Source organism: Tauraco erythrolophus, chromosome 11 (assembly GCF_009769465.1).
Source record: "Tauraco erythrolophus isolate bTauEry1 chromosome 11, bTauEry1.pri, whole genome shotgun sequence".
Lineage (NCBI taxonomy): Eukaryota > Metazoa > Chordata > Aves > Musophagiformes > Musophagidae > Tauraco > Tauraco erythrolophus.
In genome coordinates, this window is record NC_141475.1 from 3,080,591 (window position 1) to 3,103,520 (window position 22,930).

The 22,930-nt window shown below is 39.3% G+C and overlaps 1 protein-coding gene across 7 annotated transcripts in view; it reads right to left on the reverse strand.

Annotated features, from left to right (window-relative positions):
* ARMC8 (armadillo repeat containing 8) overlaps positions 1 to 22,930 on the reverse strand; it is a 75,981-nt gene that overhangs the window by 23,218 nt on the left and 29,833 nt on the right. For 4 of the 7 annotated variants that reach the window (XM_086618157.1, XM_086618154.1, XM_086618156.1 and 1 more), the window contains 8 exons: positions 19,467 to 19,609; positions 19,269 to 19,366; positions 13,635 to 13,727; positions 10,007 to 10,066; positions 8,692 to 8,772; positions 5,917 to 5,992; positions 5,736 to 5,826; positions 2,105 to 2,165 (listed from right to left, as the gene is read on the reverse strand). In XM_086618157.1, the coding sequence (XP_086474283.1) occupies positions 2,105 to 2,165; positions 5,736 to 5,826; positions 5,917 to 5,992; positions 8,692 to 8,772; positions 10,007 to 10,066; positions 13,635 to 13,727; positions 19,269 to 19,366; positions 19,467 to 19,609 (703 nt within the window). The remainder of the gene's footprint in view (positions 1 to 2,104; positions 2,166 to 5,735; positions 5,827 to 5,916; positions 5,993 to 8,691; positions 8,773 to 10,006; positions 10,067 to 13,634; positions 13,728 to 19,268; positions 19,367 to 19,466; positions 19,610 to 22,930) is intronic. The other 3 variants (XM_086618160.1, XM_086618155.1, XM_086618159.1) reach the window with 2 other exon arrangements.

Here is a 22,930-nt window from a genome sequence, read left to right on the forward strand (position 1 = left end):
AGCTTCCATGAGAAAAAGTGCTCCTATTGCTGCAGGCTGGCAAGCAAATCCGTTCGCAATGGTTCGAAAGGATCACAGTTACCCAGTAACCCGGCTCACGTGGCAGAGCACGCGTAGCTCCACGCAGATCGTTAGCAGTTGCTATCAGCAGTCACCTGCCTTGGCCTACAGCAGTAGTCCCCCATTTCTTCTCCCCAGAGTGGAGCAGTTCTAGAACCCACGTCCTGACCAAGACATAGCCCAGGGTTAAGCAGACAGTGGAAGATTTCTGAAGGGAATAAATTTTTGAAAGAAGAATGAAGTTTGCAGGAGTGAGATAGGCTGGGAGCATGGAGCCTTCAGTCTGCAGATGTTGGAAGGGGAAAGACAGATCAGGGAATTGGAGTGCGGATCTGGAAAAAAAAAAAGCTGAAAAGGAGAATGAGGGAGAAGGATGCGGCTTGGCTTCCTCACTTGCTGTAAGGTCACATGCCTGTGCAGAACAGCTGCCACTATCAAAACCAAACCAGCAGCACTGGAGTGAACTGCATTTAGGACTTTCTCACATAAAAAGACAGGAAGGATGGGCTTTTGACTCAGTCAACAGGTGGATTTTTCATCTGTCATTACCTGGAACGATGGGATACCAAAATCTCCATAACAAAAGCTGTAGATATGCCAGACTCTACTGCCACAGACATTGAAAGGAATGAATATGCTTTCTTCTTGCAGTACCTTACACACAACCTACTATTTCCCCAGAATTACCAAAGAGAAGGACTAAGGGACAGCTCTTGGCGCTCTGTTCTCTGGACAGTTCTCCAGTTTAAAATGTAAGCTTGCAGGAGACACCAGGGGTTAGCACCAGACCACAGCCAGAAGATACTAATCAGCAGCCTTTGGTGGTGAGAAGTACTTGCTGCTTTAAGGAGTACACACAGCCATCTGCAGTGCCCCAGACTTGCAGCACATGCGATGGTCACAAACACACTTATTAGTGTTCACGAGAGGATCTGAACACCACGAAGGGGCTTTCACAATCAAAGAACTGGAAAAAGTTACCGGGTCTCAGATCACACACCACCAAATCCTGACAAGAAGTGCTTTGCCAATTAGACCCTTCACTTGCCTAACTCATTCCAAGAACACATGCAGTCTTCTCTAATCTCAGCACAGGGGCACATATAGGGGGAAAAAATATTTTTTCAGGCATTTAAACTGCATTTCCTAAGGCTGAACTCTGTGTTATTCTCTGGAATGAAGGATGCTAAAAACATACTAAAGGCTTTGGAGTCTGCCAGACTGCTAGAGTAATTATTGAAGAAAGCAAATATGTTTTCTTATTGCAGTATTACAGTCATACTTCAGTATCTCATGGAGAAACAAGCATTAATATTGTCTGATCTCTGACTGATATGCTTGTGCATCAACAGCTTTTTTTTTTTAAATTTTGACTAGTTATAGAAGTGTGACTATTAAGAAAGAGATTACATTCCTATAGTATGTAAAGTTCCCTTTACTGAATTTCCTTCTAAAGTCACATGCAGTATAAAAATCAAACCCAATATTTCAGCATGACAGTTTCTTATTTTTTTAATAAAAGCTTCCCTAGCCAAAGTATGAAGCAGACAAACGTACAAAAACATTGTGAAACCTGAGAAATGATCTGCTGGTGACAGACTCCATGTACAGATTGTGCAAGTGTTCTGACTACAGTCTTGTGAAATACGCTACTGAAAGATAAAGCAGTGTCTTGTTCACATACAGAGACCAAGGTGGTAATGTTGTTTCCATGTTACTTATAAACATTTACTGAAATGATTGCAAACATCAAGTGGATGTCTGTCAAACTCTGGGATATTTATTCTTGGATATTGACCTTTTAGGATGATTCTTTATCTAAAACTTCTTAAAAAAAGCCGTGTCACTACAAATGCTTAAGGACACAAAGGGAAATCAGGGAACTAATTCTTTAAATAAAAAAATAAATGAATCAGGAGAACTTGGTGTATTGAAATCTTCAGTGTAATAGATTTTGTGCTACTTTTTGTATGTAACAAATAAAACCAGGATAGCCCTGCGTGAGAAAAACATTTCAAAAGGGAAAACTGTTTAAGCAGCTCACCTTAAGAACGATGCAAGAATCGTCTGTCCGTATTGCTCCAGCTCTGCACATGGAAGTAAGGCTGTAACAACATAAAAAAAACATACGGTCACCTATCATTGGTTCTTATGCACTTAAGTAAGATGTTGCAGAACCAGCTGCACTAATGAAACGTGCTCCTCTTTGTTCTACCATGGATTTCAATACATTTGCGCTTACTAGACCTGGGCACGCGAGCAAGCTACTACAGGCACACTTTTAAGCAGACTTCTAGCACAGGACATCTTGCTGGAGCACCAGTCAACACATACACCACACACTGGTCAAAAAAGGTCCGACTACCAAACTTATTCAATTCACAACTAACCCCAAAATGAACAACTTTCATTAAGATAAAGAAGCAATACATGTAGACCTGTCCTTTGCTGCAAAGAGCACGGGCGAGCACTCAAAACAATCAGGAGAATCGATACAGGGTTGACAGCCTGACAGCTCAGTCAAACTGCTCAAGCTTTGCATTAGCCCAGGAGATGTGGTATCGCTGTGATGCTTGTCCACGGGCACGTCTTAACACCCTGCTGGAATAAGCACATCCTTGCCCAGTTAAGTCTCTGACACTGAACCAAACCAGCATTTGTTCTTTATTAGACAACTTAGTGGACATGACAACTCCAAGGTCTCTAACCACAGTGTTGACACACAACATCAGACAAATGCACAAGTTGCTTTGTTAACCTACCTGCACACGTGCTCCAAGCTACCAGAAATGCAAAGTAGTTCATACTTTTTACTGCTTTGCTACAAGGAAGCGGAATGAAGCTGCGGGATAACTGCTCTGCATTCAGTGCAGGAACAGTCAAGTATCTTTTGGTTTAGGTTTTAAACTAAGCCATTGTAACTGGCTTTCATCACGCCACAGCTGAGGTTAAAAGAATGAATTTCAGTGAAGAGGACTTCAAACTAACACATTTCAGCTTTCAATTTGGCAGGCTAAAAGTGTATATAGGGTCAATAATAATTGCTCAGCTAAGGAGCAGTAATATGCTAACATACTGTAACCATATCATGTTTTACTGCATTCCTGAGCTCTTTCCAAGTGCCCAAGGAGAGTTCTTTCACCTGTTAGAAGGTAGCATCACTGATTCTGTTCCAAAGACCTACCAGTGACAGACACAGCTAAAATCCTACAATCAGAAGTCGTTTTATATATTGTTTCTCAGAAGTTAAAAGATAACACTTGGCTGTTAGCACAGAGATCATTTTATAAACTTTTACTACCCAAGCCTTGTGGCTGACAGCAGGAAATAATCATTTTCACACCTGAACAATCAGGAGAAAAGCACTTGTTTTGGAGTTACCATTTAGTCCAGCTAGACCCTATTTGCCAGACAAAGTAGCTCTATTTCAAAGATGAAGTAAATTAAAGTATTTTTACTTCAGGTAAAATAGGCTTGGCTTAGCTGGAAGCAATTCCAGTAATTTTAGTAGAAAAGGTTACTGGTCCACTTATAACTGCAAATCACTCTCCCAAGAGGCTTAGTGCTCTTCCCTCTGTGCTAACACCGCTGCTGAAGTGAAGGGTCTTTACTCCATTTCAATCAAGTGGTATTAACTTGGGTCTTCAAGGTTTACTTCAGTTTTTGAAACACAAAGGAAACTTCTTAAGCTAGCCCTGTATGCCAGGCTGGATTCAAACAGAAATTTAACAAAAGACTTTGCAAACGCATTAAAAAATGTGGTTTTACACACATTTTCACACTTTTCTACATCCACATTCCAAGGACCCTACCAATAAATCAGAGAAGAACTGCAGATTAATTGACCCAAGCTGGCCAGGCAGGAGTGAAGTCTTAATTTAGAAGCTAAAAAAAGTGCTGCGACAATTTCACCTACTACTCTCATTAGAAAAAAAAAGAAAGGAGACATAGTATGACTAGAAGAGAATCAAGTAGGGAATGGACTTTTAGAAGAAAAGCCAGCAGGTTTTTGCAAGCTCCCAGGACTGTCGTGAAACTGAGGCCCTGAGTGCCTTACTAAGAAGGATGACTGTCCATGGACTAATTAAAAACTCAGTCTGAAGCTCAAGATACTGGTTTGTCTTCCATTTTCCTGCAGTTTTCTTTCATGCTTTTCACCATGCTTTTCTTCCATGCTTCCAAAGGTCCACTTGAGCCAAAGTACTGCAAAGCACCAGCCAAGGATAGGATTGTCTACCCAGCTCCTTCCATTGTGAAGCAGATCAGTAAAGACCACCAACAGACCTGGGAGCATTCATCCCTGAACAAGGAGACAGTCCAGAGCCGGAACAATTTTAACTCCTGCCTGCCTTCATGACTTATCAACTGCTTTGTGTCTTAAGATTAGTGTAAAAAAAAATATTCTAATATTTAATTCTCTATGTATTATCTGAATTCTCAAAGAAACACATAAATCAAGAACAACTCAACTGCTACAACCCAGTCAATTTAACTTGTCTTCTTCATTAAGAGCTACTTAACAAACCAGTAAAACCAGATCGCATAGACCAACTGGGGTTGGAAGGAAGCGTGGGAGGTCCCCAGACAGATCTCCCACATAGAGTGAGATTACCTTCCTAAGACAACGCCCACACGTCTTTATAACTGCTCTCATGAAAGGGTTAAGTCATCATAACCTGGCAACAACACAAAAGAAGCAGTTATACCTACCCTACTTGTTCCTCACCTAGTATCTTGAGACCTTGCACTGGGGCAAGTGTCACCAAGGGAAATTGTCTGGTGAACTGAATCAGAGAACTCACTGATCTAGGTCAAAAACGAGCCACCAAAATCTAAAGGAATTATCAAACACACCAGTGGCCAAACTCTTGAGTTATGTTTGATTTTAGTAGTTTACAGTGACGGGTAATTTTATCTATTTAACCTCCTGAAGTAATTTATTCCATTATTATCGATAAAACAAAAGGAAAAGGGTCTTAAAGGGAATCAGTTCCCAATCCTAGTGTTGCCATTGCAGAACTTGGTCACGCTTTGTCAGAGGGTGGAAAGTCAGTATGAATATGAACACACAGAAATGTGCCCACACCAGAAGGGAAAGTTGGATTTCAACTATAAAGTTAATTAATAACATTAATTCTGCTGTATGAGCACATGAAGCTTAAATAATAATCTATTTTAATTAAAACAGTTGAGAAGAGGGACTAGCTTTGCTCTCTTATCAGCTTAGTGCACAGAGTTCCCAACACACCACAGCCCCAGTCACCTGGGTGAGTCCTCTGACCAGTGGTGCAGCAGGACATCAACTTGTGTCATGAGAGGATGTTTCAGTATTCTGCTCTGCAAGGACACAGAACTGACCACTACTCAAAGTAAAACTTATCATAAAATCCAAGCTACTTGTGAAAACTGCAGTTCAGCTTAGGAAAATCCACGTCTGAATACACATTCCTGACAAAACTGCTGCCCAGCAACACTTTCTCCTGTTTATGTACAGCAAAGAATGAAAGTTATACTGTTAGATTAGTAGGCCATAACCACTTGAAGGATTTAGATAATGCAAATATCTATAATTATTCTTAAGATCACATACTACTTTGCAACAAGAACAAGAGGAACATTTAAAAAGTAAGTATTAAACCACACAGTATTTCGTTCTAATTCCTGATGAAACTTACCATTTGGCTGATGTGAGCTGCATTTCAATAGGCTTGTCCCTTTGTAACATCTTCACAAAAATTTGCGGTAACAATTCTCCATCAACCGACACTGCAAGCAAGGAAAGAGAACTCCAAGTAATCCTAATTCAGCCAGTCAATAAAATGAGTGTCAGGTAAGCAACAGCAGCATTCTACTCACCGTTTACAAGAGTCATTGATACCTGTGGGTTTTCAAAGGCTAGAACTGAGAAGCACTTCAACGCTTGCATTCGAACCTGTAGGAAAACATAATATAGATTTCATAGATTTTCTAGGTTGGAAAAGACCTTAGAGATCATCCAGTCCAACCGTCCCTAATCTCCCATTAAACCATATCCCCAAGTAGTTCATCCACCCTATTCTTAAACACATCCAGGGATGGGGACTCAACCACCTCCCTGGGCAGCCTATTCCAGTGGCTGACAACCCTATACATGAAGAATAAATGTAACGCTACCGTGAAAGCAAAACTGGTCTACATGGTTGTACAGGCTTGTAGAAAACAATTCTGTATGAGCAATAGGAAACGTAGATGATGAATAAATGGCAGAAGGAAATATCTAACTCACACCTTGACTCCTGTGATCTCCCTGTTGGAATTATCCTTCTACAGAGTATGTTGTGAACCATTTGTGAAAAAGACAAGCAAGGATAAAACTTGGAACTAGATAGTAAGAAATACTGGTCTTATTTGTGATGCATCACAAACGTGCAAATGACAACAAAAGAAGTATCATAATAATACTACTTTTTCCTTCCAGGACTCATAAGTACGTAAGAGAATCAGAAACACATGTCGGTGAGATTTATATTTTAGAAGCATTTAAAGGTGAGCTTAATAAAATGTCTAAAGAGAACCATCCAATTGAAGTGATTCTAAACTACTCTTATAACAAATACAAACTGTAAGTTTTACTGCTATTACACAGCTTCAGGTATCACCTGTAAGAAAACAAGGACACACAAATTTCTCCATGCTGGATCTTCCTTCTCCTGTCCTGAATTCTCTTGACCTAGAAAAACTCTTCTCATGGGGACTGAAATCCCATTTTGAGGGTTTCTGCTGTTTATTGATACGGTCCTATTACCTAAATCATCTGAGATACCTTGCTGGCCTCCACTGTGAGTAGTGCAAAATAGGCAAAGTTTTTAAATGCTGTCTTTTCCTGTCAAGTTCTTATTCAGCTGAACATTCTGAAACTGGATAGAGAAGCATGAGAATGAGGTGGCTTGTATTCTACAAAAATATCAGTCACATTTGAAGCCTGAGAATGTCTAATCACTGCAGAACACTAAGAAAGCAGCTAAGATCACAATGAAGCTTTAACCCTAGGAGTATTATCAGAGGAAAGCGTACGAAGAGCAACACAAACCAGTTCAGTATGTACACCTGGAATTTAAAAGCCTGATCAAACTAGCAAAGGAGGAAATGGAGAATACTTTATACATCTCTCCAGTAAGGTAGGACTAAATATTTCGATGCAATGCTACATGTATCTTGTTGCTGAAAAAATAGCTTGAAAACTTTACCTTGCTCTGATTTCTTTATTTTAAAGCAACTCTTTGGAAAAAATAGAGAAGGTTCAAAGCCATTAGAAAAGGTTCCAAGCAAAACACAGCTTGGAAAATTCACCTTACAATACAGGATAAAAAAGGTCAGCTAATAGAAGAAACAGCAAAATGTTACCTGATCATGGTGAAAACTAATTAGTACAGAAAGATAGAACATAGAAGTTTATCAGTCTCTCTAATAAAACATTGAAGACCACATACTCCCTACTGAATTTATGGGAAAACAAAAAAAAAACAAAACAAAAAGCACCACAGATGAGACTAGCAAGACCCTGGAACAGAGCACGAAATTCCCCTTCACTTGAAATTCTCATTTAAAGACTGGTTTTCCTGCTGAAAGATACTTTAATAATCAAAAAGTTCTGCATTAGGCAAGAAATCAAAATAGACAAGCACAATTATCTCATCTAGTCTCAATCAACCAGTGAACAACCTACTTTCAGTAAAACAAAAATGGCATGATAACATATTACATATTTTGTATTAGATATTGTAATAAAAATAACTCAAGATAAATTTGGGTACTTTGAAGAGTTTCTTATTTTCAGAACGATGACATTCACACTTTTGGGGGTGGGGGGATAAATTGATATCGTAAGAAAGTCCATGAAAGTTCAACTGCTTAGAGATCATAGGATTGACTTCTGACATATTTCAAATTCATGTGCATAGCAGACATCTGTCAGCCCTCAAAAAACCAAACTACACAGAAGAGCCTCAGAAAGCATTTTATGCCTCAAACATTTTACTGAAGTCATCTCCAGCAGACTCCTAAGGCTGTGGTCAGGATTTGAAATTTTTGCCTCAGGCTAAAGAGACCTATTTGACCATCCTTTGTAAAGTTATAGGTAAAGTGTGATGCTTTTCCCAAAGGTGGTACTTTCAGATACTCCAGGATGGATTTCCAAAGCAAAACAGAGGATGAAGCTGAGACTCAGGAGATTCAGCGAGCACAAAACACAGGCAGCTGGAGTCCTCCATGCATTCCATGTCCGTGTTTTCACAGGTATGACTTCTGTTTAGGACAGCTCACATTCGCTTTTCTTCAGCTTGATTTCTTTCTTTCATTTATTGTTCAACAAATTAGATCATTTTTATTGGGTTGCCAAGTGACTGTTCTCCTTTGGATCACCAAAAGCCAGCTCTGTTTTAATTAATCATGTTTTAACTTTACACAGCACTCCAAAACAATGGGTCTTGTTTTGATAGAAAACTATATAACAAGTAAAAACAACTGTTATTCTAGAAATAGATGTTAGAACAGTTCATAGTTTTAGTAGATATGCATAGACAGTTTTTATAATCTTCATTTGGATCCCGTTCATAAACATATGTAAAACACCAAATAGTTTTCATTTCTTACTTTGTAGGAGGTGGAGACTAACAGATGTGCAATATTCTGAACAGCTCCATGGTTAAATAAGATTGTCTGGTGATCTGGACCCTTCAAAGGAAAACATAAAATAAGATACATTTTTTTTTAAAACAACTTGTAAGAGGTTTCCACTATCTACAACTTACTGTTAAGTACTACAGGTAGATTTACTAACATTCACTTTGTAATCAGTTGGCATAGCAACTTTGATTTTTTTAAATAAAGAAGTCCAACTCTCATTTTTATAGCATTTCTCCTTTTCCGGTTATCATTTCCACTCTTTTCTTCAATGGGCAATGAAATTAGTTTTCACAAATTAAGATGCACAGAGTATTCATGTTTCTATTCCTCATACTGGAAACAACCAAAAGCTCTTGATTTTCTCTACAAATCACATAAAAGATCCCTAGTTAATTATGTCTTCTTCATTGGTAATATTTAGCATTTTTAACAATTCTAACTTCAGAAGAGAGAGAATTAATTCTGAAACTGCTTCCAGACAGAATGTGACAGTGCTTTGAGAACAGATTCACATTTTCCTCCTACAGATGACTTTAGTTTCAAACATATTTAGCCATAAATCCAGTCAGCCATCATCACCCATTAACTGACTTCAAGATCTAAGTCGACAATGGCTCATATGTCAATATTTTTCCAAGATTTAAAAAGCATTTGGAATCAAATGTAAACACTGAATTTTGCAGCAGAAAGGTCTCAGAACTTCTGCAGTATGACAAGGCTCGATGAGGTTGGAAAAAACAACACGAAGTCTCAATGGGGCCCGAAAGCCTCAACAGCCTCTTGTGAAATCTGATCTGTGACGTACAAACACGTCCTTAGAGGCAGATTGATGACTCCAGTCAGCTTTGCATGAAGCATGGGCCCCGCGCAACGTCAATTCAGCTTTTAGAATGTCACAGCATTAATCACACCTCGATGCGTTTCTTTTTTTACTAATCTGCAAGTGAAGAAAGTGTTTTCACTCCTTAATCTTTCCTTCAAACCCAGCCGAGTTTATGGGCATATCTAGACATCCTAGTATGCATGAGTGACACTTTATTTTCACATTTGAGATACTGAAATCAGATTACTGAAAACAAGTAATCAGAAAAAACTGATTACTCTTATATTCAAAAGAACATTTTTAGAACATCCCTTACCTCTGAAAAAAAAAAGCATAGAATTAATTTTAGACGTAACATATCTGGTGCTTTAAGAGATGCTTCAGCTGCTACTGCCACCAAGAGCTTTCAACCAAAAAATGCAAGCAAAACAGCATGGTTTAAGTAAGAAAACAACTTACATTGGCACACAGAAGTGGCTGAGGCAATGATTTAAAGCCGCAGCTATGCCAGTGTTGAAGCTGAAGAACAGATATTAAAATACGTGAAAAAAAATGAATGAAATTAAGGTAAAAAGAAATCATATTGAACTAGGTAGCTTTAGCAATTGACAAGTATTACTGATTTTGCGGTAAGATGCAGACAGCAAATTCTGTGCAAACAGGACAAATGCACGTGCAAAGGCGACGCTTGGGTGTACTCTTATTGCGTAACCAGATGCACCATGGACACGTGGAAGCTGTACACATTGGGTTAGCACACACCACTCCAGCTCGTTTAACGCACAATCAGGGTAAGCACTAACCCCTACACAGGGACAGCTTCGAGTCAAAATGGGAAAACCTGAGATTATGTATCATTCCTTCCTAATTCCAAGCAGCTCAGACACCAATAGAATAGCAAGGCCTTTGGCTTTTGTTTCTCTTTGGGTATACTGAGTGCCAGGAGCTGGTCTGATTACAGTCATCTTTTTCTCCAAGTATGATTGAACAACATTTCAGGAATAGAAATCACAGCTTTTGCATGATTTTCCATCATAAAAATGTCGATTTTCAAGAAAGCAGTAGGATAGAACAATGCCACAATTCATTCCGTAATGACATTTTAAAAGCAGGAATCTAAATGCAAATATACCTTGTTCCAGGCCTGAGATCGCATCAGAAAACATTCCCAGAACGAGCTTGGGAGGAAGCCTTGATTATAGGCTTTATTCTGGATCTTTCCCAGACACAAGATTCTAATTTTCAACTGGTAGTGCAATTATTACTTACGCAGAGACGTCACCACATTCAAACCTAAGTTCCAGAACACTCTTTTCAAATTATTCATACAACCATGTGTTTGCAAACGCATACCTTATCTTTTTAATTTGACCATTACAACAGTAAAGCTTACCTACTCACACCACTTTCTCTGGAAACAAATCAACTGCGACAGAGAGATTCTTAAAAAGTAAATTTTGACTTGCATTTTAGCATGCCTTGTGCATCAATCTGATTTCGGTTTACTTATTTGCTTATATGTTGATAGAATGCTGGCTCTCTATGTTAAGAACGACATCTGCTCCCCCTGTAAATCAACACTTTCCCTTGCTTAGGATGGCTCTTCTCCAAGGTCGATGTTTTCCATCAGTCAATTTTAACTCTAAAAATACAGTGAGAAGTAGTAAAAGTAAGCAGTAAAAGCAGAAAACAGCAGGAATACACTAGGAACCTGAATGAAGGACGTCCTAGCTCAAGAGAACAGATCTGAGCTTTTCCAGGAAAATTTGAGTAGGCAAGAAAGAAAGAAACCTGAGAAGCCCAACTAAACAAGACTCTGGCCAGGAAGAAAGAAAATGGATGCACAAGATCTAAGAAGGGAACCGTAAGCAGGAACAAGGACAGTAGAAGTTATGATATGTCACTGTTAGTTTAATGAATAAATCTACTAAGATGAGGAAAAAAAAAGAAAGAGAAGCATCAATACCTCTTAGAATATATGCTAAGTCTTACCTAAATACTAAAGCTTATAGTAACTTTTTTCTTCAGGAGAAAATTAGAAAGGTTCTCTCACTCATGGCCTTTTGAGGAGAAGATGGAGTTTTCATTAAAAATGTAGAGAATACTGAAACTTTCAGTATTTAATTTTTTTTTTTAAATTGTAAGAACGCACTCTGCCTATCCATATAAATCAGAAAATCCCCTGCAAATTCTGCTTCACTGTATCAGATGTATTTTGTTATGTCTGAAAATACAGTAATTGACCTTGATAATCAGACCTGAAGCCCAGGAACTAAACAAAAAAGAAAGAAGGGGACATTTTAGGTTTTTGCTGAACAGCTGCATTTGCCTGGGCAGGAGAGAAATGAGTTCTTCATTAATTTAATTCTTCAAAATTTAACATTTGCCATGATCTGTTTACTCAACCTCAAATATTTTTCTTTGTTATGCATCTAATCTTTATTCTGTAAAACTCATACCCACCATCCTGCTTTTCTTGTGCATTCATGTTTCTATCTGTTCACACAATCAAATTTCTTTCTGAAAACTTGGATTTTTTTCAAACCATTCACTGTAAAATTTGTTCGAGAGCAATTTGGGGGGTGGAGGAGGTATTCAAAACAGTACAGTGAGTTCATAAGACCTTCCTCACTCCACTCTTCTAAGTGACTGGGCATTTGCTTTGCTAACCATATATTTGATACGTAAGTCACTGGGAGTTAACAGAGCTACAAGGAAGTAACTGATTTGGAAAAAGATGACAATAACTGTTTTCATGTTGGATTAATTAGCTAAAGTTACTCAGCAGTTCTCTGTAGCCAACAGGGTTTATATTGCTACAGAGCTAATCCCTGACTGTAAAAGTTGACTTCTATACCACCCAATAATCAGTTCTGTGTTATTTTTGGCCTTATTTTTCACCTGCCCAAGCTACTCAGTCTATTAAGGAGACTTTCAGGGGCCACTTGAACATGAGACTCCTCACTGGTGCATTTTCCTTCTTAAAATACCAAATTATTTTCCCAATATTAGCTATAGATCTGAACTTCCACAGTCTAGTTTAGGATTTTGTCTTAATGTTTTCTTTAAACAATTCCACCAATATTAGCAGCTGAGTTACACTTTTATATCACACTAACTCTACAGTTTTCAGCCCTCAGTTTCACTCAACAAAAGAAATGCAATTGGATGAATGTACATAAGTAGCAGTCAAGGTAGAGAAAAGTGCATTTTAGCAAAGGAATAATTCAGAATTCCAGAAGACTCATCGTAAATTATAAGGTAGAAATATATTTTTTGAGGTTACTACCTAGAAATTCATAAATTTCAGGACTTTTTCACTTGTTAATTCTGGTGGATAAACACGATCCATGATCTTTTAGTTTTAAACTGTTTCTAAAAGGGAAAGATGTGGTACAAATCTGATTTCCTACACTGAATTATTTTGATATAGTTACTGTATAACCCGTGGGTACAGCAACTACCAAAAAAAGCAAGAATGATATAAAAAACAGTGGTGTGTGGAAACTCAGAGGGCAGGAAAGACAAAGACTTCTGTGTTTGGGGTGGGGTTGATCCTGTTTTTAAATTAGTTTTCCCATATCAAGAGAATTGCATGACACAGCAGGAAAGAACATGTATCTGGATAAACCTGTAACTGGTAGAGCTCAACTGAGAAGAGCGTATTTCTTCCTCTCAACCTACAGCACCTCTTAGAAAACATTCCCTGGGTTTAAAACAGCTGTCTTGAAAGCAGATGCAAGACCTCTGTAAAGAGATGCTCACACTGTCTTGAGACTTCCAGAGAAAAAAAAATAAGCCTTCCAAAATTTATACTGGTTGTAGTGAGAATTAATATTTGCCTAGACTGTTGACTTTGTTTAGTAGCCAATACATACACACCCTATATAAAAAGTCCTTATTTGCACATTTTGTTTTACTGTAGAGAAAAATATATCAACCCCACTAAATCTGTCAGCAAATCCAGAGCAATAATTCAGTCATTTCTGTCCTAATGTTCCTGTCACAAAAGGCAGCATCGTCTTACAGTTTCTTACATGCCAGAAACACAACAAGTTGCAAAAAGAACATGTATTCTCTTTCTTACTTTGCAGCAATGTGAGAAGATCTGACATATGTACTCTTGTGTATATCGAGACCTACTGAGCAGTGCCATGAGGTGGGAGATAACTGTAGCATCCTGGAAACAAGTCAGAAAAGAAAAAAGTATTAGCACCATATTTCGGCATAGTCTGTTCACAGTTTGTTACTTAAAAGAGTAATTCTGTGTTCACGCTTCTCCCTTCCACTGAAACTTGTGTGGACACAGGACAAGACCATTAAAGCAGTATAGGACAGAATTCAAGGCACGAGTGAGTTCTGAGCCAAATCCTCATGGAAAAAAATAAAATGTCAATGCAAGTTAGGTATAAAACTTCTGGGATTTGTCTCCAGAATCTTTACTTTTTGAGAAAACAATAAAAGAATAGGGAAAAAAAAAACCCCATACTGACTGCAAACATGGTCACTGAAAGAAATTACTCGAGGAGGTGTGTCAGTATTTTCTTACCACGACTGATTTACTTACCTCTTCATTTTGGCTCAGAGTAGAAAAGAGCAAGGAGGGGAACAAGTGCCAGACTGAACAAACTACAGTCCACCTTGAATTCTGTGGCACTCACTTTCTAACTGATTTATGTTGGGTAATAATTTCCTTTGTCTTTATGTCAAACACACACTACAGACACTGTTAGTATGCAGAGAATTCCAAATAAATTAGCACAAGAAAATCATTATACTGGAGCTCCTTTCTGCAAACACATTCAGTTACTTAAGCTCTGCGGTAAGTTACAAAATTACGACATTTTAAAGCTTTCAGTTATTTTTACCAGTACATTTTAGTGGCAGCAATTGCAGTGATATTAAAAGAAACACTGGCCATTTTAGTTTGGAAAGGCAGAAAACTAAATTATTTCCATGAGATGAAGTGTGCTGAACAAAGAACTTATGTTGTATTGACAACAATTTTAAGTCAGTCAGACTCTTTGTTTTACCTGCAGGAAAATAATGAATTGCAACTCTCTGACTAGGGAGAAGTAGATTAAAATTATGGCAAAACCTTTATGTTCCTCAGCTACTTTTACAGGAAGAAAGTAGCACTAGCCTGATTGTTTTAATGACTGTAGCTTCAGAGATACACAGCTGTTTATGAAAAGTTTTATTTCCCAATTACTTGGGAAAATCTCAATCACACTTTTTTATATTAGCAAAGTAAACATGTATAAGTCTCTCCTATTTGTATACATGTTTGAGATTAGGCAAATCTTTGGATTTTTTTGTTGTTTTGTGGGGTTTTTTTTATATTTTATATACATAAAATTTGGCAGACTTATTTTTATAAAGCTTTACTGCCAACAATTCAGCCTTCTTGTTCTCAACAGAAAACAATATGACAACAGAGCCAAGAAACACACTGAGAATAAAAACAACAACTGTTTCTACTGCTTGTTTCTCAATAATTGGAGAGGATGATCAATGTGCAACAGCCTCATTCGCCATTTCAGCACCCTATAGAGAGAAAGTTACTGGAAATTGGAGTTCTTCCAGGTACACCAGCCATATATCCATGCTCACTGCATGCTTAGGTGCAGAGGAAAAGCAAGAGACAAATTATTCTAAGCACTACTCTGAGGGTCTGGTCAACAGTAGCTCCAGCTGATCTTCTGCCTTTACACATGGCATTTACACAAACACATCGATTTCTTTGCAACTTCAGAAGCCAAAGGCCTGCAAGGAACTGGTTTGGTTACAGGGCAATAGTGGACATTAAATCCACAAGTATGTAGTAATAGTGCTGATGGTCATAACCATCATGAAGTGTCTCTTGACTCTCCCCAACAGAGGTGAGCCAGCAGTGGTGTGTAAACTAAGTGGATATCGGGGTTTAAGCATATGCCAAACAGAGCAGCAAGTTTCCATGAGAAACCAAACAGAAGCAGCTAACAGGCCAACAGTCTTTTTGTCAATAAAAACACGTTACAATCTGGCAAAGTCATAGCAGGTCCCCAAAAATTCTATGTGTCTCCTTCTTTGAGTTAACGCAAACCAAACTGACAATATACCCCGGATTCCTTTGTAGTTTAATACATCTGACCCATTAAACCAGATTCTTGTCCCGTAAGGACAAATTTGTTCACAGCAGAGAATGCCCCTGCCACCTGCCTCTTCCTTCAAGGCCAGCACAGCAGCCACGGCTAGCAATTTCTCAATAAAATTGTATCTGGGTCCCACCGAGGAAGGGAAATGGGATCTCAACTAAGAACATCTGTAAGGTAAGAAGCAGACTGCCTTCATGGGCTGAAAAGGGTTTCTGCCACTGAATCCATTTTTTTTTGTTTTAAATAGAACAGCAAAAGCTGAAGCAACAGGCTATCAGTCAAACTGGATTTGACGTAGTGCTTGAATCTGTTCAGCAAGCCAAAACACACCTAGCTACAGATGTGCCAAACATTTCCAAAAATAATCTTAAAATTTAAACAGAAAGTCTGCACATATATCTGAACCTCAATAGATCTCTCACTCTGGAGCTCCATGTCACCCCTCACTTCCATTTGCAGGACGGTCACTAAATCGGTCTCAGCACCAAAACCTGCTCCTTCCCAGTGAAGGAAGTCTCCACAAGATGCGTTGACCCGGCACAGCGGGTCTGCACACAGCCTGCTGTTCTGCAGCACACTCGCTGTAAGGTCTCAGCATCAGACACCTTTTTTGAGAGCTTAGTGTTCGTTCAGCTCAACCCACATATGGATGGCTCTTCACCTTTTCTCAGTACAGGTCCTAAGTTCCTGCAGGAAACAGTCCAAACGTTTCCACCTCTGAAGAACTATTTTGTCTTTGGAACTGAATATAATTGCTCAAAACTGTCCATCCTTCAAGCCCCTTTCCATAAGGAACATTTCAAGAAGATGCAGTTTCTGATACCTAGCATTTCTGCTGGGAGAAATATTCAGGTCACCGTAGATGACACAAGGTTTTTGTTTGTTTGTTTCTAAATGAGATTTTACATTTATTCTCTCCCAAACCTAAAGACTTATTTTCAAAGCCATTTAAGCAGCTTTCTTTAAAGCACTTGTGTATCTTGGATCTTAAGCAAGAGGTCCTCTGAAACCTCTAGAGTGATTGTAACATCCTTGGAGACATCGAGCTGAGTCATAATATCTTGTCTTGGAAATTCTCCTGGCCAAAGTCTGGGAGGCAGCATCCTCCATGCAGTCAAAGCTCAAAGAAATTCTGGGAAAAGTCACTATCTTAGATACAACTCAGGAACCAACTTTCCAGAAGTCTTCTCCAGAACTGCCGGACAAGAATGAAAAGCCATTGACAAACTTAGTCTCTTTATCTTTCAAAATAAGACCTGTTCAAGGCAGAACTTGAGAAGCTGCTGAGTAAGCCCCTTCATTCATTCAAGATCTGTAGCTACCTGGAAAAGGTGACAGTCTCCCTGGAGCTGTTGTGATCAGAAACGAGGGAGCAGGGTGGCTAAACAAGAACTTGAAGTTCCTCCTGTTATTCTCAATGTCAGAAAAGCAGGGCATCTGCCGTGAAGTGTTGATAAGACCCATAATTATTTAATTGCAAAGACAACTCCTCAATTGCTGCCTTGTGAAACACAGCTTGCAGCAGTGGGGGTTGTGGCTATACCTTCCCAGAGATAGGAAAAACATCTCTTCCTTTCAACGGATCTGCATTCATTACTTTTCCAAGCGTGGGTTTGGCTATTCCCACAAGAGAAGCAAAAAAAGTTGATTTGCAGAAATATGACCTTAAGCATAGTCATAAAATATTTAATTTCCAGTGTCTAACTGGAATGGGAGATTGGAAAATAGGTATTACACAGCTGAAACCAAAGAAGAAGGGCACCCTCACCAGATGATTGTTTCCTGTACTTAAACAAGAGGCATCACATTTGCCTGAATAAGGAATGGGGTGGCAGAGTTCTGATGTCATTTTTGTGCAGCAGAGAAAGCAAAGGATGAAACAGAAAATCCAGTATCTTAAGCCTACTGTTCCCACGTTAGTGGTAATTTAGATGTTAATACTAGTCGTTTCACATTTCTGTACATACTCTTCCAATTCCTCACCCTTCAAGATATTAAATCTGTCCTCCAAACAGGGAGGAATTAATAGTCTGTATTGAGCACTGCTCCCCAGGAAGAGGTATGAATTGTTAATGGCAACGATCACCTTAAGCCCTGACTTTGCATGCTGAGAGCAGGAAGCAGATGCCCCTGCAATTATGAACTCGCAGAGGCCGACTTGGGGGAATTTGGGAGCATGAAGTGGAGTCAAAGGAAGGAATAGAGACACAAAGAGGAAACTCTCAGATCACCCAGGAGAGGTGCCTTCAGTGGTCACACATCCCATCTGCATTGAGGGTTTCCTTGCTGAACAATCAAAAATCAACTGGAGAAGAAGGTGGCAGTGAACAGTAGAGGACGAAGCTGGCTGATTATCTACACATACTAAATACAAGGGTAGGCTGCAGAAAGGCTTAATGAGATAGACTAATTAGAAGATGAAATTCAGAATAGGCGTATGGTAAAATTGAGTTCATGGAAAACAAGTTTACATACCTATTGCCACTCTGGAATGAAAATGTAAGGATCATTAAAAAAGGATAGAGAACAAAACAGACATCACGGCACTGCACAACAACTAGACAAGAAAGTCATGAAGAAAAATCTGTTGAGGACTAGTAACACACAGAAGTTGCCTCTGGTCAAAACAGAGACCCCCAGACTGTAGAGAAGGGATGAAATCACAGGCCAGTTGTGCCCTTCTCTACAAGCATCAATCAAGTCTTCCTCGGCAAGTGACAGTCATGTCTTTGAGTGGTGGGACCAGAGTGGTTCGCACTGTGGACTCCCAATCACCCTCAGAAGCTGGATCTGCGTGGTGACCTCCAGCCAGCAGACTGGTGCAATGCTGCCCTTTTCCTAGCAGAAAGTGATTGCTTGTACAGTACGTTTTTCAGGCCTGCTTCATCCCTTACTCTGAGACAAAGAGGGAAGGGTGCAAATCCTTCTTTCCCTTCCCTCCAAGAGACAGTGACTGACTTTGGGCAAGGCCTTTTGGGTCTATGCTGCCAGGAGATAGCACTACCTTCAGACAGGGCTCCACATCAGAGGCTTTGCCCAGTCACCTTAAGGTGGTCAGCACCAACAGCCTTATGGCTCACATGCTCCAAGCTGAACTCGAGATTATAGCAATGGTGGGGGACATCTTCTATCCTCCTGTCAGTTAAATGCAAACTACATGTATATTAACTAAAAACAGAGAAATTTTGGAGGCGAAACTCTTCCACACAGAGCAAAAACTAAGCAAGCACCCTCACATCTGGTGTGGGAGGACAGAGTCGGATAAATAAGTTTCAGAAACTAACTTTTGCCAATATAGCTATGATAATGGTATCTGTAAATACCATTTAGAGACAGTTTTTAGTCCTTAAGACTGCACACAAGCCTGAAAATTTTATGTATTTTCTTTATCAGTGTTACCTTATCGACCATCTCATATTAAGTATTGCTATAAATGTTAGGTGAGCCAGATTCCTTAAAAGTAGGTGAGAAATGTTAACATTGTTGGTCAAACAAGTCCTCATGAGTACTGCAGACAACAAGACTTTTCACTCCCACCAACTCTATCGGTTTTAAAGGGACATAATCATCTGCTTACAACTTACTGTGTATAGCAGATCCTCTGGAGTTACAGGACTGATGAAAATGGTACGGAGGCATCGCAGGCAAGCTTCAATAAACTTCAAATCTGGTGACAGCAATCCTATAAATATAGACAAAAACTACTATTCAGTTTCATTATCTTTGCTTATTTGAGTACTTTAAGGACATTTATTAACACAGAGCCATTATGAGAAAAGTACCTTGCAATAAGGCCGGGATAATATGGCAGTCTAGTAGGGATTTGACATTATTCTCTGTACCCATTGCAAGGCTTCCGAGGACCACTGCACATTCTGTTCTCAGTTCTGTGCTGGAGGTTTCTTGCTGAAGTAAATACAGCAACCTGGAAATAGAATTATTTTTAGAGGAACACTCAGACGGAAGAGAACTTCTATGTCTAGTAAAAAAAGAAATTCTGCATCCTGCTATGTAAAAAAGTTGAAGTCCTTAATAGAAAGATGAAGACTGAACAAGACAGTAAGATGAACACTTTATGAATAAGAACCTTTTTACATTGTGTGTTCCTACAGGAACAGGTTTTACTTGTTCTTATGGTAGAAAGACACTGTTTTTTCTAAAAATGTAGTGTCACAATACTGATATCTGGGATGAGGTCTTTCAGGATACCAGGAAGATCCCAAATTTCAAGTAAAGGAAACAAGTCTGCAGTTTGACGTCAATGGGAAAGGGAACCTCATGCAGCTCCCCTAACACCTAGGGACATGATTGCTGCTGTCATGATGGTTGTTATCTTTGGCAGTGATCTCTTCTGGGCCATGGTTGCAAAATAATTCCATCATCAAGCACAAGTACGGGGGCTGAGAGTAATCCGAGTTTGAACACTGAGAAAAGATTGTGTATGAACATAAAGAAAGCCCAGAAAAGTTTTACATGCAGGAAGGTAGCTGAATTGTAGCTAAACAGGATCACTTCAAGCCTAAAACATCTTGCCAAACACGTACCTTGGGTCTCAACCAATTTGGATTCTTTACACAGTATCAAGACACCTAGGAGCCCCTCTGAACATATTTTAGATTACACCAGCAGCACCTGAACCACAGCAGAGGTCACCAAACACTTTCAGCCTAAATTTGAGTCACACAAAGAACTCAGATAGCAACCACATTCCTACCTCCCATCAGCACAGAAGATCATCACTTTAAGATTCAGATGGTTTATAAGCTTAAGATGAAAATCCTTTAACAAAGGGCTCCCAGTTTACATACAGGTCTGAGCAAAACTGTAACAGGTATGATGAGCTGGACACCGGGATACAATTCCCTCCGTATATGCAACATACACAGTGACTTTTCTAGATTCACTGAGCTAAGATAGAAATGTTTTCAGTTTAGTAACAGTCCTCTGCCTAGGTTGAAAAGGTCTCTCCTAAAGCCAGGCAGCATACTGAAGCCTTCTCTACAAGCAAAAAGGAGCCAAAAGTCAGCATCGACCCCACTGCTGAAGGGGACACAAGTAGTCACTCAGGTAAACAGACCCCTGAACAAAATGCCCCAAAAGCAGATTTCCTAAATCAAAGACAAGGGAAAAATAACTGGAAACACAGTAGGCAAATGCACTTTAGGTACATGGGACTGGAAAAGGCCACCAAAAGAAGTGCAACCAGCCCCACAACAGACAGCAACATGGAAGAGCACCTTTAGCACGCGTTCCAAATGTGTCCCGCTTACATAAGCCAGAAATTGCTTCTTAGAATCCCCTACATTTGAAATCTAAAGTAAAAGGCCAACAGACATAACTATGGGCTGTCACTGGAAGGAAGCTATGAGATCAAATGTCTCTTCAATACCTACAAGCAGCACATTCATTACACAAAATCCACACTCTCCCAGGCAGCAGATAATTTACCAAGCTCTTGGAGAAGGAGAACAGTAAAATAACCGCCCAGTATTCCCTAACAATTTGTTTGGACAAAAAGTTTTCTGATTGCGAATCTGCTAGGAGTCTGCTTCGCTCTAAACGCAGGTTTGACAGCAGCCAGAAAGCAGAGGTATGCCAGTATCACTCAAAGCACACGAGCACCTTTTTGGAGATGTACTAATCTCATGGTGGAAAAAAATTCCGAAACATGACCACATGCTGAGAAGATGAAAAATAATTTCTTCCTGAACACAAACAAAACAGCTGACATGTGGCACAAGATTAACGTGTGAGATGCAAGCAACCCCAAAGCACAGACACCTTTTCTCCTTTCAACTTCCTTCAGATTCAAAGGAACATACTGGCATAAACTCGGAGTGGCAGAGATTTCCAGAATCATAGAATCATAGAATGGTTAGGGCTGGAAGGGACCTTCAAAGGTCATCTAGTCCAACCCCCCTGCAAGGAACAGGGACATCTCCAACTAGATCAGATTGCTCAGGGCCTCATCCAACCTGGCCTTGAACGTCTCCAGGGATGGAGCATCCACCACCTCTCTGGGCAACCTGTTCCAGTGTTCTAGAACTCTTACGGTAAAAAATTTTTTCCTAATATCCAACCTGAATCTACATCATTGCTGTTTCCTTTAATCCACTCCTTCCACAAACTTATCAGACAAAGGCATCCAGGTCCCTTGTGTTTTATTTGAAAGGCCATTTATTCCAGATGTTTAGAAACCTCTTCTAAATTCTTGAGTAAATCTATTCCTGACTAATTTACATCCATTTAGTACTGCATGCATATTATAATTTAATTTGTACAATCCTTCTCATTTCTTACTGCGACCAGCTAACGGTCCTGAGGCGCTTTGCTCCAGACTGCCTACATGGCTCAGTGGAGCTGATCTGCTGTTTGTTCTTCATGTTACTGTAGGTCTCTAACATCAACAGGGCAAGGTATGTAAAAACAGCTCAGACTATCAGTTGTTCCACAAAAGCGTGTCTCGCACATCATCTGTGCAAACTCAAAATTAACCGTACCTATATTATCGGCTGCTAGAAAAGGAACAAAAATTACACTTGAGGCAATTAAATTACATGTTTCTAAGGCTACAAACTCTGGTACTGTATTCTTTGAAGTATCAGTTGTGTAATGTTCAAGGTAAAGCTTAGTACTTTTTCTGAAAGACTACAAAAGAAGGAAAAATACATCATCAACGTTATGCAAAATTGTCCCAAAGGAAAAAGGCGTTCCACTTCCAACGCGAATAGGACAGAACAACCTTGCATGACCACTGCTTCTTTATAGACCTGTCTTCCAGATCAGGTAAGAATAGACAAGAAGCAGGAGCTTCACTGAGTGATCCCGGCTAAAATTCACCCCTGAAAAGATGTTAAGTTTTTTCTGGACATCGAGCTACTATACGGAAAGCACAATCTCATCTACTGTTCTAAATCCAATTAGCATTCACTAATTGCCAAGAAAATCCCTTATTGTAGAAAATAATTTGACAGGAATAACCATAAGCAGCTCAGAAGATGAATTAATTTATTACAGTCACCTGTACAGCTGTTTTATTTTAAACACCAAAAACTTCACTTTTCTCAACCCTTCTAACGGACACACATTTTGCAAGCTAGTGTTGCAGAACAGTTTGCAACATATTCTATTTGTAACTTCACTGCTAGAAAAAGTTATGTGTCTTCTATAATCTGTATCACTTTATTTCATGGAAAAAATTAAACTTTATTTTTCCCCTGGTATTTAAAAAACAAGTTGAAAGACT